The sequence below is a fragment of the Lepidochelys kempii genome, chromosome 4 (assembly GCF_965140285.1).
Source record: "Lepidochelys kempii isolate rLepKem1 chromosome 4, rLepKem1.hap1, whole genome shotgun sequence".
Taxonomy (NCBI): Eukaryota; Metazoa; Chordata; order Testudines; family Cheloniidae; genus Lepidochelys; species Lepidochelys kempii.
In genome coordinates this window covers 119,393,811-119,408,999 of record NC_136383.1, presented here as the reverse complement: position 1 = coordinate 119,408,999, position 15,189 = coordinate 119,393,811, and the positions used below count along the sequence as shown (strand labels likewise).

The 15,189-nt window shown below is 40.7% G+C and overlaps 1 protein-coding gene across 5 annotated transcripts in view; it reads left to right on the top strand.

Moving 5' to 3' along the window:
* Positions 1–6,217, top strand: part of ACOX3 (acyl-CoA oxidase 3, pristanoyl) — a 65,079-nt gene extending 58,862 nt beyond the window's left edge. For all 5 annotated transcript variants that reach the window (XM_073342625.2, XM_073342626.2, XM_073342627.2 and 2 more), the window contains one exon: positions 1,217–6,217. In XM_073342625.2, coding sequence (XP_073198726.1) covers positions 1,217–1,336 — 120 coding nt within the window. In that variant the 3' untranslated portion in view covers positions 1,337–6,217. The remainder of the gene's footprint in view (positions 1–1,216) is intronic.
* Positions 6,218–15,189: the final 8,972 nt, after the last annotated feature.

Sequence of the window (15,189 nt, the reverse complement as noted above, 5' to 3'; positions counted from 1 at the left end):
AGGCCAGATCATCTGAGTGTAACAGGGAAATGAATTTCATTTGGATAATCAAGGTTCTGTTAAGGTGGGGTTGGTGGGGTCAGGAATCTGCAGTTCTTAAACTATGCAGGAAAGAGGCTTTAGAACTTACTGTGCAGCTTTAGGACTGAATGATTCAAGAGTAAAGTTGGAAGACTTGGATGCCCAGTTCCCATCCAAGGCAGTTTTGAAAATCTCAGCCTAAGTGTATAAAGTTTTTGTTAGCTTTTCAGTACTAAATCGAACATTTTGTATGCTGGAAGTCAAACCAACTTTTTTATGGACCCAAGTGTCTCAGCTAACCATAGTCCAGAAAAATCAAAGTTCAAATGTATTAAATTATTTTGGAGATTCTTTGAAATTTTTATTTAAAACATGTAGGGCCAAAGCCTCAGCTGGTGTAAATCGGTGTCGCACCATGGAAGTCATTGCAGCTATGGTGATTGACACCAGGTGAGGATCTGGTCTCCCTCACCTCCTCCCATTTTTTTAGGATGGTATTAAAAAGTTTAAATTAATTGTGAAACTGTCAAATATTTCCAAATAGCCAAAAATATAACCTGACCAGCGCTCAACAGATCTACACTATTAAAGTGGCCTTTTGCAGAATTTACTTCCCATTTAATGCTTTTAACTGGGCTGTATAAAATAACAAGTTGGGAAAGACTGATGAATTAACAATGTGCTGATGGGAGAGGAATTTCTGATGCTCAAACAGAAGTGTTCACATCTGGGAGAAAAATTCTGTAACTTGCCAAAAACATATAGAAAGAAGGGTAAAAACAGAGTATTTTCAGCTATAACTTTCAGAGGCATGAACAGAATGAAACGGCTTCATTTAATCTTTCCTCTATGAGCTGTGTTTTCACTGTTTTTCTTTTGCTTTGTGATTGTTTCATAGCAGTTAGAACGTTAAAAGGCCAGATCCTTAGGTGGCACAAATCAGCCTCACTCAGCTAAGTCAAACTGTTAGTCCAGTTTACCCCAGCTGAAGATCTGATCTCAGATTTGTTTTGTTCTTGCTTTCACATAATTATGCACTTTATTTTGTGCTTATTCCTTGTGCTTGTTCTGTATTCCTAGAAATACAGTTGCAATTGCAATTCCATTTCAGTTGGTTTTATTTAAATTGTTTAAACTTTTGTGAAATTTAAATGATTTTCTGCTTATGTTAATCTACATTCTTCTTCTTTTGCAGCTATATAAAAATCTGTGGACAATAGTCCTTCAAGGCAGCAAGGTGCTGGAGAGACCATCATGGTGGGCAGAATTTTGTGTTAATAAACCCGTTGTCGGCAAGCTGAGGTCGAGGATGTAAATCAAACATTTAAGAGTGGTGGCCCAGATAGAGCAACGATTGAGAACATATTTCAGACACTGAGCGGGAAGGAGCACATATTTCAAATGTTGCAAATGAAGGAGATTTCATACAGAATATGCCAAGAGATAGAATGAGTTTGAAATCCGATATGACCAATCTTAAGGACTGTTGACATAATGGCAAGAACAGTGCAACACATCTGCATGCAGTTCATAGTAATCATGCTAATGTTAATCAGTCTCAGATTAAAAGAAAAAGAAGTCTCATTAAAGTTAATTGTTTCTCACAGCTTCAGTACATATAAAACTAAATATTACTTTCATCAGTGTCCTGAGAGCAAATAGGGTCTAAAAGTCTTGTAATTGCTGGCATGCTACAAAAGTTAAACATGCAAAAAAGTCTACCTTGAACTATGAACAGACAAGCCAGTTTACTTTTTCAAGTTTCTGGAGGAGTATTAGCAAAGCAAAGGTGTATTTAGAACCCGGCAGGATTTTCAGTGGAGATAAACTAGGATAGCATCACTGGAATTGAGTAAAAAGAAAAGGAGTACTAGTGGCACCTTAGAGACTAACCAATTTATTTATTTATGCTACAGCTCACTTCATCTTATGCTCAAATAAATGTGTTAGTCTCTAAGGTGCCACTAGTCCTCCTTTTCTTTTTGCGAATACAGACTAACACGGCTGCTACTCTGAAACCTGGAATTGAGTAAGAGAGTCTCTTTGAAGTCCATGAAGCTACTCTACTTTACACTATCTGTTCCACAACGTTTAAAATAGTTGATTGTTCTCTCAGTGCAAGAGATGTGATAAATTGACTTCCAGTTTGAGGTTTTGATTAATCCCCTCAAGTTTTGTATCACTGTAGATATCACTAATTCAAAGTTTCTCATTCACTTGTCATTGTTATATTAAATTTATGGCAATGCAAATGTAAAATGATTGTATAACCTCACCAGTAGTTAGTGTTTTATTGTTTTCCCTTCTATACAGTGTTAGCTTTTAAGCTCAACAGATCAATCGGTGCAAGTTAACACATGTTGGAGCTGCACCTGCTTTCTTCAGGTCCAAATTTAGTCCAATAATCTGGAAGTGGGTTGTTAAAAATAAACAAAATGATGTCTGTTGCCAGATGTTGTAGACATTTAGTCAGGGACAAGAAAGTAGAATGATAATTACTGCAGCTGAGGGAGAACCATTGTTTGTATATGTTTAGTAAATATTCCCCAAGTAATGAGTAGTTTCCTTTGCAAATGAAGAGGCACTATTAAGTTTTTGAAGTGCTGAATATTTTATATTTTTAAAATAAAATCTGGAAAGATCCTGCCTGCTTTTCTATACTGTATGATTTCCCTGTTACTCTGAACTGATCAAGGACCAAATCCTGCTCACTGTACTCACATGAGCTGTCCTGTTCAGGCCAGGGGGACTATTTGTTAGGAAGGTGTCTAGGATTCAGGGCTTGATCCGGTGCCATTAAAGTCAATGGGAGTTTTGCTATTGACTCTCAATGGGAGCAGGATCAAACCCCTGGCCCTTAGTGGATTTTTTTTTTAATTGTCACCATTCTGTTCCAGCTCTACACTTATGATTCTGATGAAGTGTTTCTATGCCAGAATTCCAAAGTTTGTAAGTCTTCATAGTGTTATGACACAAATATTACATAACTGTTATTGTGCTGGTTTTTTGTGTGTAAATATTACTAGAATACATTTAATCAAAGTAAAAAATAAAGTGGTATTTTCAGTTTTTGCCATATGATCAAGTAGTTATATTGCTCCTTCTAAAGTTTCACCAAAATCAAATCGAACATAGAAGGTGTTTCACTGCTGGAAAAGCCATTGAAAGGGCATTTCATTTTTAACAGTGTGCTCTTGGAGAATCTCAAGGTACATTTTCCAAAGCAGAAACCTTTTAACATTTCAGTTTAGGTTGCTAAGGGCAATTCAAGAGATTAGTTTAAAGTGCCTCGAAGTGAAAACTTCTTATTTTAAGCCCTGCCTGTAGTTCTCATTTTCTTTTTTTCTGTTCTTCATTTTCTCTTTCCAGTTGTATGGCAAAGGATCCAAGGGATCTCTTTTTCCAACTGCTTTTTCTAGCAATATCCTTTCATTTTGGTAGCCGAAATTCAGAGTGTCCCAACAGACACTTTCTTCTAGCAACTGGTTTATATTAAATAGAGGTAAACATGGCCAGATTTATTAGAACTCCTCATGCATATCAGAATTATTTTTCTTTGAATTGCTTCAGCTTATTAATTCTAAGAATATCCAATAGGTGGCATCATCCCATAGACAAAATTTTAACACAGTTCCACTGAAGCAGACGCAGCACTACCATGCTTAGATCCATACACGTGGAAGGCAGGGACTCTTGCAACTGGACTATTTTTGTTTGTATAAATGTTACATTAACTTTAAATATACAGCAGAGGCCCAGTCATGATTAGAGTCAAAAGCCTACATTAATGCTGTGTGTTCCTGCTACATTGATGATCAAATATTTGAGTGACCACCAAGGGAATTGTGCATCTCAGTTCTCCCCATTATTGTGACCTGTGTGATTGATCTCTACAAGAGAAGAGAGGGAGATAATGGGCATGTCAAAGGTATGGCCAGTTAGCACACAGCACAAATACCCCAACACATGGTCCTATTAATATATTTATTAGTATTGTGGTAGCACCCCAATCAGAACTGAGACCCTATCATGCTAAGTTCTGGACAAAGTCACAGGAAGACATAGTCCTTGCTCTGAAGATTTTTTAATTAAATGTGAAACCACAACTAACAGGAGGGAAGAAGTGGGGGAAAATACGGTAACTCGTGTAACCACAGAAATTAACTACAGTATGTACATAACTTGATAACTGTGGGTCATTTGAGAGATCTGATTTTTCTTTTAAATATCAGCTCTCCCCAAATGAAATATACTGAAATTCAGACTTCTTAACATGAAATACTTTTTTTTAAAAAACACTAAAGATGGGCACCACTGAAGTACACCCTGTAAACACTTATACAGGGAACTTGATATTTGCTATATCACATCAGTGCACATATGACTTAGGGGAAATTTTCCATTAGCCATATTACAGTTAGTCTTTTAAAATTCACCACTCTGGCCAAAAGAATTAAAAAAGACAAACTAAATAATAGTTCTGTCTTTGTAAGAGACAGACAGTAATTTTGGCCACCACCACCTGGCTCTGCTGCAACAGTCAACTAGCAAACCCTCTTCGCAAAACCATGTTGGTAAGACCAAAATAATAATAAATTTCAAACATGGGTGGAAGGATTATGTGCAAACTGAAAGAATAATGTGCATGGGAAGAAAAAGGTATAGCATACAAAGAGCCGGAGAAATGAATCTCATTTGGAGATTTCATGAGAAGGGGATAAGGATGGGTAAAAAGCTTTAAAAACCCACCTAATCACTGTTCGGAGTATATACAGCATGTACTGGAACCTTGGTTTGTTCAAATATTCATGCAGAGCAGGTTTAGACGACCGGTGCTTGGGGATAGGTGATCAGAGAGGTACACATGCATAGGCTGTGGGAATAATCAACACCTTCATAAGGGCATGTGACCTATGAAGTTTGGAATCTACCTATTTGAGTGATCACCTTCCCGCCCCCATGATATACTGCCACAGCAGGGGTAATTAGAGCATTTGAGCTGAAACCTCCTTAAGAGGAGGCTCTCTGTAAGGGCCCTGGGATTATGGAACATGCACTGAAATAGCCCAGATTTGATGACTTTCAGTATGTTGCAAAAGCCATTAATTTGATAGGGATTTTTGGAGACCGTTGAAGGTAGTAAGTTCCTGGATACAGTAAGGGATGGAAAGGATCTGCTTTCTCGCTGTGGTTTGCTGAGTTTGGTATATAAGATTTTGTTAAAAAGGCTGGTGGGTACTTGTAAGACTAAGACCCAGATCCTCAATGGTATTTAGGAACCTAACTCCCATTAATTTCAGTGCAAATTAGGTGCTTCAATACCATTAAGGGCGTGTCCTCACTACTAGGGTAAGTCGACCTAAGTTACACTACTCCAGCTATGTGAATAACATAGCTGGAGTCAACATAGCTTAGGTCTACTTACCCGGGTGTCTTCACTGCGCTGCGTCAAGAGGAGATGCTCTCCGGTCGACTTCCCTTACTCTTCTCGGAGAGGTGGACTACTCAGGTCGACTGGAGAGCGCTCTGCCATCAATTTAGCAAGTCTTCACTAGACCTGCTAAATCGACACCCACTGCATGACAAGAGATACTAAGGTGCCTAAACCCTATATTTAGGTGCTACTGCAATCCACAAACCCCCACTCAGCTGCTGCCTAACCCTGTACACGGGGGCAATGGAAGGACTCCAAAAGGGAGGGAGCCCAAGCACCAGGTTGCAACACCACTCACTCAAATTTGGCCCCACCAACCCTCCATCATGCCAGCAGGGAAGGTTAAAGATTCCAGTGATTGTCAAGGTGGCTAAGTACCTTTGTGGATCTGGGTCCTAGTGTTTCTGTGTAGGTGTTTTAATAACTATTAACTTAGGAGTACGTGGAGCAGTGACTGATATCTCTTTAGATGTAATATTGCTGTATGTTCATATTAATGTAATGTCCTTATAGATTCAATGGTTCTGGAGATCTTTTGGAGGGAGCATTTGGGAGTAGCTGGAATTAACTGTCAAGTGAGAGATTAATTTACAGAGTTTAATGGCAGCAAGGAGAGATGTAATGAAATTTGGCATCCTGTACTAAATCACATGGCAGAGACTCAATTACTACTGCAGCATTTAATGTTGCTAAAAGCATTCTGCTTCTTTTACAAGGCATTAAATAATACATAAAAAGAAAAGGAGTACTTGTGGCACCTTAGAGACTAACCAATTTATTTAAGCATGAGCTTTCGTGAGTTACAGCTCACTTCATCGGATGCATGCCGTGGTGTCCATTAAGGGCATGTCCTCACTACTAGGGTAAGTCGACCTAAGTTACACTACTCCAGCTATGTGAATACACTACTCCAGCTATGTGTGTCCACGGCATGCATCCGATGAAGTGAGCTGTAACTCATGAAAGCTCATGCTCAAATAAATTGGTTAGTCTCTAAGGTGCCACAAGTATTCCTTTTCTTTTTGCGAATACAGACTAACATGGCTGTTACTCTGAAACCTGTCATTAAATAATACATGTTTGCCTTGGTTTGGTACCTGTGGATAAGTCTGCAAAAATCTATTGTGTCTGTTATGTTCTCAGGCTACATGTCTCATTGTAAGACCGTCTTTGTCTGCATGTTTTATTTTATGAAAAGAAAGTCCACCCCCAAGTCTCAGTAGAAGTGGAGTCTATCTGTCCACTTTCACTCTGAACACATCTAACAAAGCAATTTTAAGTGGAGAACAAGAAAAATATCTGTAGTACTTTTTATAGATATCAGCCAAGTTAACTGAGGGCTAGTCTACACGGGCAACGTGGCTTGTGTAGTCATGGCAGAGCGCTGGGGGAGAACTCTCCCAGTGCTCTAAAAAAAAAAAAAAATCCCACCTCCACGAGGGGCGCAGCTCCCAGCGCTGGTGCACTGTCTACACTGACACTTTACGGCGCTGAAACTTCCTGCGCTCAGGGGGATGTTTTTTCACACCCCTGAGCAGTTGCAGCGCTGTAAAGTGTCAGTGTAGACAAGCCCTGAGGCACTCATGATATTATTCTGCCTGACTGCATAGAGTTAACTCAAAGGAGGCTGTTGGCAGAGGGAAGCCAAAAGCAAATGGAACAATGGCAAAGATAAGAATATCACAGAGAATACTAAGCAGGAATGGCAGAAACTCCCTAAAAGTGGGGGGGCCACCAGCGCCCCCTGTGGCTCCGCCCCCCATGCCACCCCCTCATGCTGCCACTTCCCCCTGAGGCCCCACCCATGCACCACCTCTTCCCCTCCACTTGCTCCTCTCTGCCCTCTCCCCCCACATCATTTTCCTTTATGGCCAGTAAAAAGCAAAGGGGCCATGGCCCTCTGACACTCCCTATTCCGGTACCCCTGATACTAATAGTCTTTGAGGAAACAGTTGGGAAGCTATTAACTGAGGGACTATGCACCCGCCTGACTATGCAGCTAAGCTAGCAAGGTTTATCCTTCCCAGGCTTGAACTTAGGATCAAAGGTGATATTAAAACCTTAAAGATCCCTGCCTAGGGGGAAGGGTGCAAAGTGGGCAGCAGCAGCTGGAGAGGAGCCTGGCATAGAGGATGCTGTAGAGCAGTGGCTTTCAACCTTTCCACACTACTGTACCCCTTTCAGGAGTCTGATTTGTTTTACGTATCCCAAGTTTCACCTCACTTAAAAACTACTTGCTTACAAAATCAGACATAAAAATACAGAAGTGTCACAGCACACTATAACTGAAACATTGCTTCCTTTCTCATTTTACCATATAATTATAAAATAAATCAATTGGAATATAAATATTGTACTTACATTTCAGTGTACAGTTTATAAAGCAATATAAACAAGTCACTGTCTATGAAATTTTAGTTTGTACTGACTTCGCTAGTGCTTTTTAATGTAGCCTGTTGTAAAACTAGGCAAATATCGAGATGAGTTGAGGTATCCCCTGCAAGACCTCTGTGTACCCCCAGGAGTATGCATACCGCTGGCTGAGAACCAGCAGCATGGCGGGACTGGAGGGAAGCCCTGGCTTAGTGGAACTTATCCAACGCTAACAAGGCAAGAATAAAGTGTCAGTAAGGCTATGTCTACACTACACAGCTTTTACTGGCACGGCTGAAGCAACACAGCCATGTTGCTAAAAGTCACACCATGTAGCCGCTGTTTGTTGGCTCTCCTGCAGACAAAAAACTTCCACCACCACCCCCATGATCAGCGCTCTCCTGCCAACAACATGCTGTTCACACTGGTGCTTGTCATGGCAAAACTTTTGTCTTTTGGTTGGGGGGAAGGGCAGGTTAAACACCTCTGAAAGACAAAAGTTTTGTTGTTCAATTGCCAGTGTAAACATAGCCTAAGAGTGGGTAAGAACCAGGCCTTTTCTCATCGTCTCCTTTCTTAGTGTTTGCTGTGTACCTTTGATGAATAAAGCATGCTTTGTTTTGGAGAAGCTGCTTGAGTCACTTAATTAGCAGCTGTCACAAGCCTATGGGGAAAGAGGGTTTACAAGTACTAAATGGGCCAGTTATGTTACAACGATAGAGAAATATTTGGGCTAGGTTCACTCAAGAGGGAATAAAGGGGTCTAAAGCACAACCTACCCCATAACCATGACATCTCCAAGCTATTCCTATTTTCCTGGTTTGTGTTTGTCTGTAAAACTATCTAATAATAATTAATACCAAATGCACTTTAAAACTATTCCCTTTGTGACAAGCTTTTTCTGCAGGTCTGACTGCACAATCCATTAAAGCATTGAAGCCCTTTTATATCCCTTTCCCAGCACTGAAAAATTCCATTTGCCCAAGGAGCGGGTGCATCTCCTTCACTAGTTTGCCTACTATGCACACAATACCTTTGCCCAAGTGGAGGGGTGAGACACTATTGCGTAGAACACAAATATACCTGTCCCTACCCCACCTTTGCTCCATGCAGAAGCTTCTCTGGTGATGCCCTCTCACAGAAGGAAGCATGTTTGAGAATATGGGAACTTCTGGGGTCTAAGACACTAGTGTCCATTCAACACTTGGTTCTCCTAGCAGGAGTTAGTGCTGTTTGAAGCAGGTTAATAGCCTTGCTGCAAGAGAGTGGAAACTTGGCAACAACAGCTGTACTGCCATTTGCCAGGGGAAAGGATGAGCGAGCCAATGGAAATTCAACCATCCCTACAGAATGGGCTACAATCTCTGTGGATTCTGGGTGGGTTCCATCCCCAAGGATAAATGGAATGATTCGCCTGATGTCACCTCTACTCCTCCCTCTTGAGGTATGCTCATAATAAATTCTGCCAAGTGACACTCGCAAAGTTTGCTGTTCTTTTGCCCCATCCATGGGGTTTTCTGCAGGAGGATGCAGTCTGGGTCAGGGTGCTTTCAGGCCTTGGGGGTGATTTAATATTTAAATTTAAAACACTTATTGTACATTTATCAAGATGAGCATCCTTTTTGATACAACAAAATATAAACCCAGCAGCCTGTCATGGACTCCACTGAAATTTCAGTTGTCCTTATTCTCATTAGTAGGAGATCAGAGTGAGGCCCCAAATCTGTTTGGTTTGGTTCACTGGCTAAAGGAGCCTATTTAGCTCGAGAGGGAGTTCAGCATCAGAGCATGAGATGTGTGTGTGACTGAGCATAATCTGAGATAGAGTGAGTGAGGTCAGCTGTGATCACAGCAGGCTGCTTAGAACTAGTTCAGTGTGAAAAGAAGCAGACAGAGTCTCTTTTCCTCAAGCTATACAGACACAGATTTGTAATATGCAATAGGAGTTTTCCTTTCATAGTACGAAGAGGGGGTGAAATTTTCTCTGTGAACAAGATTTCTGTTGGCTATTGTGACTTTTTCCTGTTAGATTTGCAGCCTGGTTGTGTTTTTTCAGCCTTCACACAGCATGAGTCTGTCTACTGAAGTATGGCACAAGCAAACTGCTTCCATTTGGATTTTATTTGCTGCATTTGTCAGTGTTTGGCTAGACCAGCTTCCAGTGAAGGTGCACATTGTTACATTCCTTCAAAAATTATGGCCATAAAAATTCTCATAGTACTAAGGATATGTCTGTCCCCAAAGTATCTGAATCTTTGCTATTTCCTGTATCTTCACATTTGTTAAATAATCACAGTGCTTACTGGCAATAGAGGATCATCTCCTTCACCCACTCATCTTCATGCATTGCTCCTTGCTCCCCCTATGCACCGAAAGTCCTCATCCTGCTTCACCAACCTCTCCTCCACATCTCTTGTAAAGACTCGCTTTTGCTGCATTACTGCCAAGTCAACGGTTAACAATCAAATCCTCCAAGTTACTCCTTTCTTTTCTCTGTGTAGATCTTTTAGATAAGTGCCTTAGTACAGGGAATGGCTTATTTTAGGTCTTGTACAGCACTGAATATGCTGGTGGTATTTAAAAATGTCTTTTTGCTTCGAGAAGACGCTGACTCTTAATCTCAGTGTGCTCCCTGACTTAATAGTATCAATTTGTATTAATAAAGCACTACTTAACAAATCCATCAACACAAAATTCAGGATTAAGGTTCTCTCTGTATCCATAATTCTAATCCTATTCCAGCCAAAAGACTGTAGCCTTCTTACATTTAATATTGGGTTTGGGACACATGGAAACTATCAGCAGTTATGGCCCAAAACAAGCAAGAGACCAACTGTCCTGCCGGATAGATCCCTTAACACACATACTTCTGGTAAAATAATTTATGCAGAGATACAAATCATGACCAACATCTCGCATATTTCAAGACATCTGCAATGGCATCAAGAATTACCTCTCCCAGGAAAACACTATACACAAGCAAAGGCAGTTTTCTTAGTAACTATTATGAAGCTATAAACCAGTGTTACACAACCTATGTCACATTCAGCTTTTTAGGTGCCCTGCATATAACTTCCATGGAGTTTTCTTGTTTGATCAGCCCTCGTTCCCTGCCAGGTCTCAGGTACAACAAAAATGAGTGGAGAACCCATGAGAAGACCATTCCCCATGCTGCCTGCTGCTAAGATGAAGAAATGGACAAAAGCCTCCAGAATATTTCCCCTTCTTTCTAAGTGGGCAGGAAGTAAAGAAAAGAAAAACCTGCTCCTACCCACACTCCCCGCTCAACAGCAGGGAGAAAAAAAATGCATAAAATTGAAGATACACAATAATTGGGATGTGATTCCCTAACATTTTGTTCCATGGTGCGTTAGATCATGTCAATTACAACTGAGTCATGACAACCATAGCACCAGAATGCAAACCATTAAATTGCAATGTCAGGCTGTCACTGCACAAATATTTTGCGACTGTCTACTTTACTCTTTTGAGGAATTGGTTGTCCAGCCATTCCTGGATTAGTCCCACATAAAAGCTCTTCTTTAATCTGTTGCTCCAAAAATGGAAAATTGTCTGTCAAAACAAAACCATTCTGTTGTCAATCATTTAGGAGTAATTTAAGCAAAGGACTTGCTTTGAGAAGATGGGTGTGCAATGCCTGTGTGATTCCGACTCCTCCAAAGGAAAGACTAAAAACAACCTATGGTTTTGTTCAATCCTGGTTCAAGATTTCTGAAGTCTTCTTTTCAGAACAGCTGGTGCCATTTAAAATTGTTCTCCCTGAAATATACTTCACTGAGTATTTTTAATCAGATGAAGTTTTAAAAAAAAATCCCACACAAACACTTGGCTTTTTCATTGTCTTATCAACTGTAAATGTTCAAACATTTAGAAGTTAAGAACAGAGCATTGGCTGGATTTCACTAGTGTGACTCCAAGGCAGCAGCCAGGAAAAACATATCAGTGTGCTGGAGAATATTCCCACTTACAAACTTCTTTTTGACCCACAAAGGGGGAGAACTCAAAATTTGTTTGTTTTGACCTTTCAAAAACCCTCAGAAAGAGAACATCCTCCAGGTTACACAGAAGTTGCTCTGTTCCAACACAGAGTTAGGGAACAAATCTCACTTTGATATTCCATTAATTTGAGAGAACCTGGATTTGTGCAGGAAATGGCCCAACTTTATTATCATGCACATTGTGTAAAGAGTTGTCATTGTCACTTTGGATGGGCTATCACCAGCAGGAGAGTGAATTTGTGTGGGGAGGTGGAGGGTGAGAAAACCTGGATTTGTGCTGGAAATGGCCCACCTGATGATCACTTTAGATAAGCTATTACCAGCTGGACAATGGGGTGGGAGGAGGTATTTTTTCATATTCTCTGTGTATATATAAAGTCTGCTGCAGTTTCCACGGCATGCATCTGATGAAGTGAGCTGTAGCTCACGAAAGCTCATGCTCAAATAAATTGGTTAGTCTCTAAGGTGCCACAAGTACTCCTTTTCTTTTTGCGAATACAGACTAACACGGCTGTTACTCTGAAACCTGTCATTAATTTGAATGCTGCTCAGGTTTACATGCAAACAAGAACAAACTTTTATTCCAAGCGTCTGACCGTCTCTATAGGTTTTTCTCCCTGACCCCCAGGGCTCCTCCCCTTCCCCTTCTGGGCTCTACTCTCTGGTTTCTTAAAGGAGTCATGCCACATAAACAGCTGTTCCTAAATACAACAACTGTAATCGCTGAGCGCCAGATAGTCGGAGTAAGGATTTCACAGAATATGTCTGTTGATGCAGTTCGGAGTAACTTGTTGTTCAACATGAGTGAGGGTATCACAATCTGCACCAGGGAAAGGGAGGATATAGGCAAGAGTTGAGGGTACATGGGTAAGAAAATGGTGGCTCCACTCTGCATGCTAGCCACAGCAAGTGAGCTACTCCTATAAGGTAGGTAGGATACATGTGTTTTGCATAGCACATTGCTGATGAAAGATACATGTCTTTGGCTCCACCTAGAACTCTCTCTATGATGGGTGTCTGCTTCAGTAAATGGGTGTTGCTCCAAGCATGGCCCAAGCAGGATTCTGACTTGCTCTGTGTGTCTCTATGCACCACGGGAGAAGCACAATTTCACTATGTGCAACTTCGCACAGTACATAATCATCTCAGCCAATGGTGGTATCCATGGTGGAGAAGAACAAACCAAAATATATATATAAAAATCCTAGGCTGAACTTTAAGGGAGCATCGCAGGAAGTAGCAGCTCTCCTGCACTGCTTTAGGAAGCTTCATTTACATGGATCACATGGAGTCAAAGGAGATAAAGGAGGGTGAATGCGCTGACGCAGTTCACCCTTTCTCCCACAACTGCTCCAGCAGCCACTGCAGTGGAGAGAACCAACCCCTCCTATCTGGCCTAGTATGATCAGGAGAGTGAGTCTAGCCATGCTTTTTATTTGGAGAGTCACATAAGGAACATACCTGCCTCTCAGCAGCAGGACTGTCCTGTCTGTCTCTCTCCAGGAGGAAAGGGAAAATGCGAGCAGAGAAAGGACAGCATCTGCAGAGCCCTGCAAATCTGCAGGTATCCATTTTATCTGCAGATATCCACAGACCATTTTTGCAGATTGCAGATTGGATGTGGACACAAATTTTGCATCCATGCAGGGCTCAAAGTGTCTACTCCACCAGAATAATTCACGAGAGGGACTCTCCTCTTGCCATGCTCTATACTCCTGTTTTTTAATTGATGTACTGTTTGTGAAATGAACTTGCTCTTTGTTATGGATTCAAACACCTCCTAACATCTAACTGGATCAAGACTATAGGGACCCAGATATATTCCTAGACCAAACAAAAAAAAACAACCCTAGCTTAGATGGAGTTACGGTTGGGAGTGCTTATCACTGATTCAAGAGGAAAAAACATTACAGGAATTATGTAATTATCACCAAAACAAGCATTATCAACCCAGGAAATTCAGCGTGGAAGGTTTCATACATATTTAAGGCCAAACAGGACCATCATCTAGTCTGACCTTCTGCATAACAAAGGCCAGAGCATTTCATCCAGTTGCCCTTATACTGAGGCCAATAACTTGTTTAACTAATGCATATCTTCCAGTCTTGATCGGAAGACATCAAGGGATGGAGACCACCACGCTTGGTGGTCTGCTCCACTGGTTAATCAATCACCCTCACTGTTAAAACATTTACCTTTATTTCTAATTTGAATTCATCTGGCTTTAACGTGTTATGCCCATCTCCACTAGATTAAAAGTTCTTTAGTACCTAGTATTTTCACCCCAGGAAGGTACTTATAACCATTAACATTAAACACAAAAGACAGTAAACATATTAAGGTACCCTCACTGTCCTGTAGCGATATCATGCAACAACGACAATTATATTAATCCATATTAGTGTTTGTAGTCCCAGATTAAACTAATTTATTAAGTCATATTAGGCAGTTTTCACACTTTCCCCTTCATGGTACCACGAATTCACCTGAATTTTCACCTGAACCTGGCCATTATTGCTTGAAACTGCAGACAGAAGGGTTACATTTACAATTCAATACTTTCAAAATTGGTGCAGGTTATTATATAAATATGCATATCTAGAATTTAAAAAAAACATTGAAAGTAAATTGTAATTTGTGTGTCCGTAATGGGATACCTGTAGTGGCTAGAGGTAGGCATAGCATAAAGTGGCCACAGAGCTTTCCCCACATCAGACATGCCCATTTTACTGTGTTTTTCCCTGTATACTTTGGAATCTAGGCCTTTACTATAGCCTTGTCCATCCATGTTTCAGTTCTGTTGCTAGGCTCACTGCTCAATGTGGGAGGATTTCATATGAAATCAGAGAATGATTTGCATATGCATTAAGAAATAGTCCTCAAATTTTTAATTTCATTCTATTCTTTGGGGGCTACCTTGGCATTCTTAGGGTTCTTCCTGAGATTAGGGAGCAGTCACCTTTGCAGGAAAAGAAATGTCGTGCAGATGTCTACTGGGAGCTCCTCCCAAGAATAAGGGCAATGTGAGAGAAAGCAAGAAGATGCTTTTTTGGAAGTTTAAAAAGTGGGCAATGGAAGCTGGCATCATTGGCTGATTGGAGACGGGAGTCAACATTTTAGAGGTGAATGAGAAAATCTACATAGGGTGGGTATAGACCATTAAGGGTCTTGAAAGTGAAGACAAACAACTTATGTTTGTTGGAACAGAGAAGGGGAAGCCAGTAGAGGAATGCAAAGACCTGGTGACCTGGTCCAAGCAACAGGCCAGGAGAATGACCTTTGTAACATCATTCTCAATGGATATGAGCTTAACAGATTTTTAGTGTTGTTAAAATAAAGTCT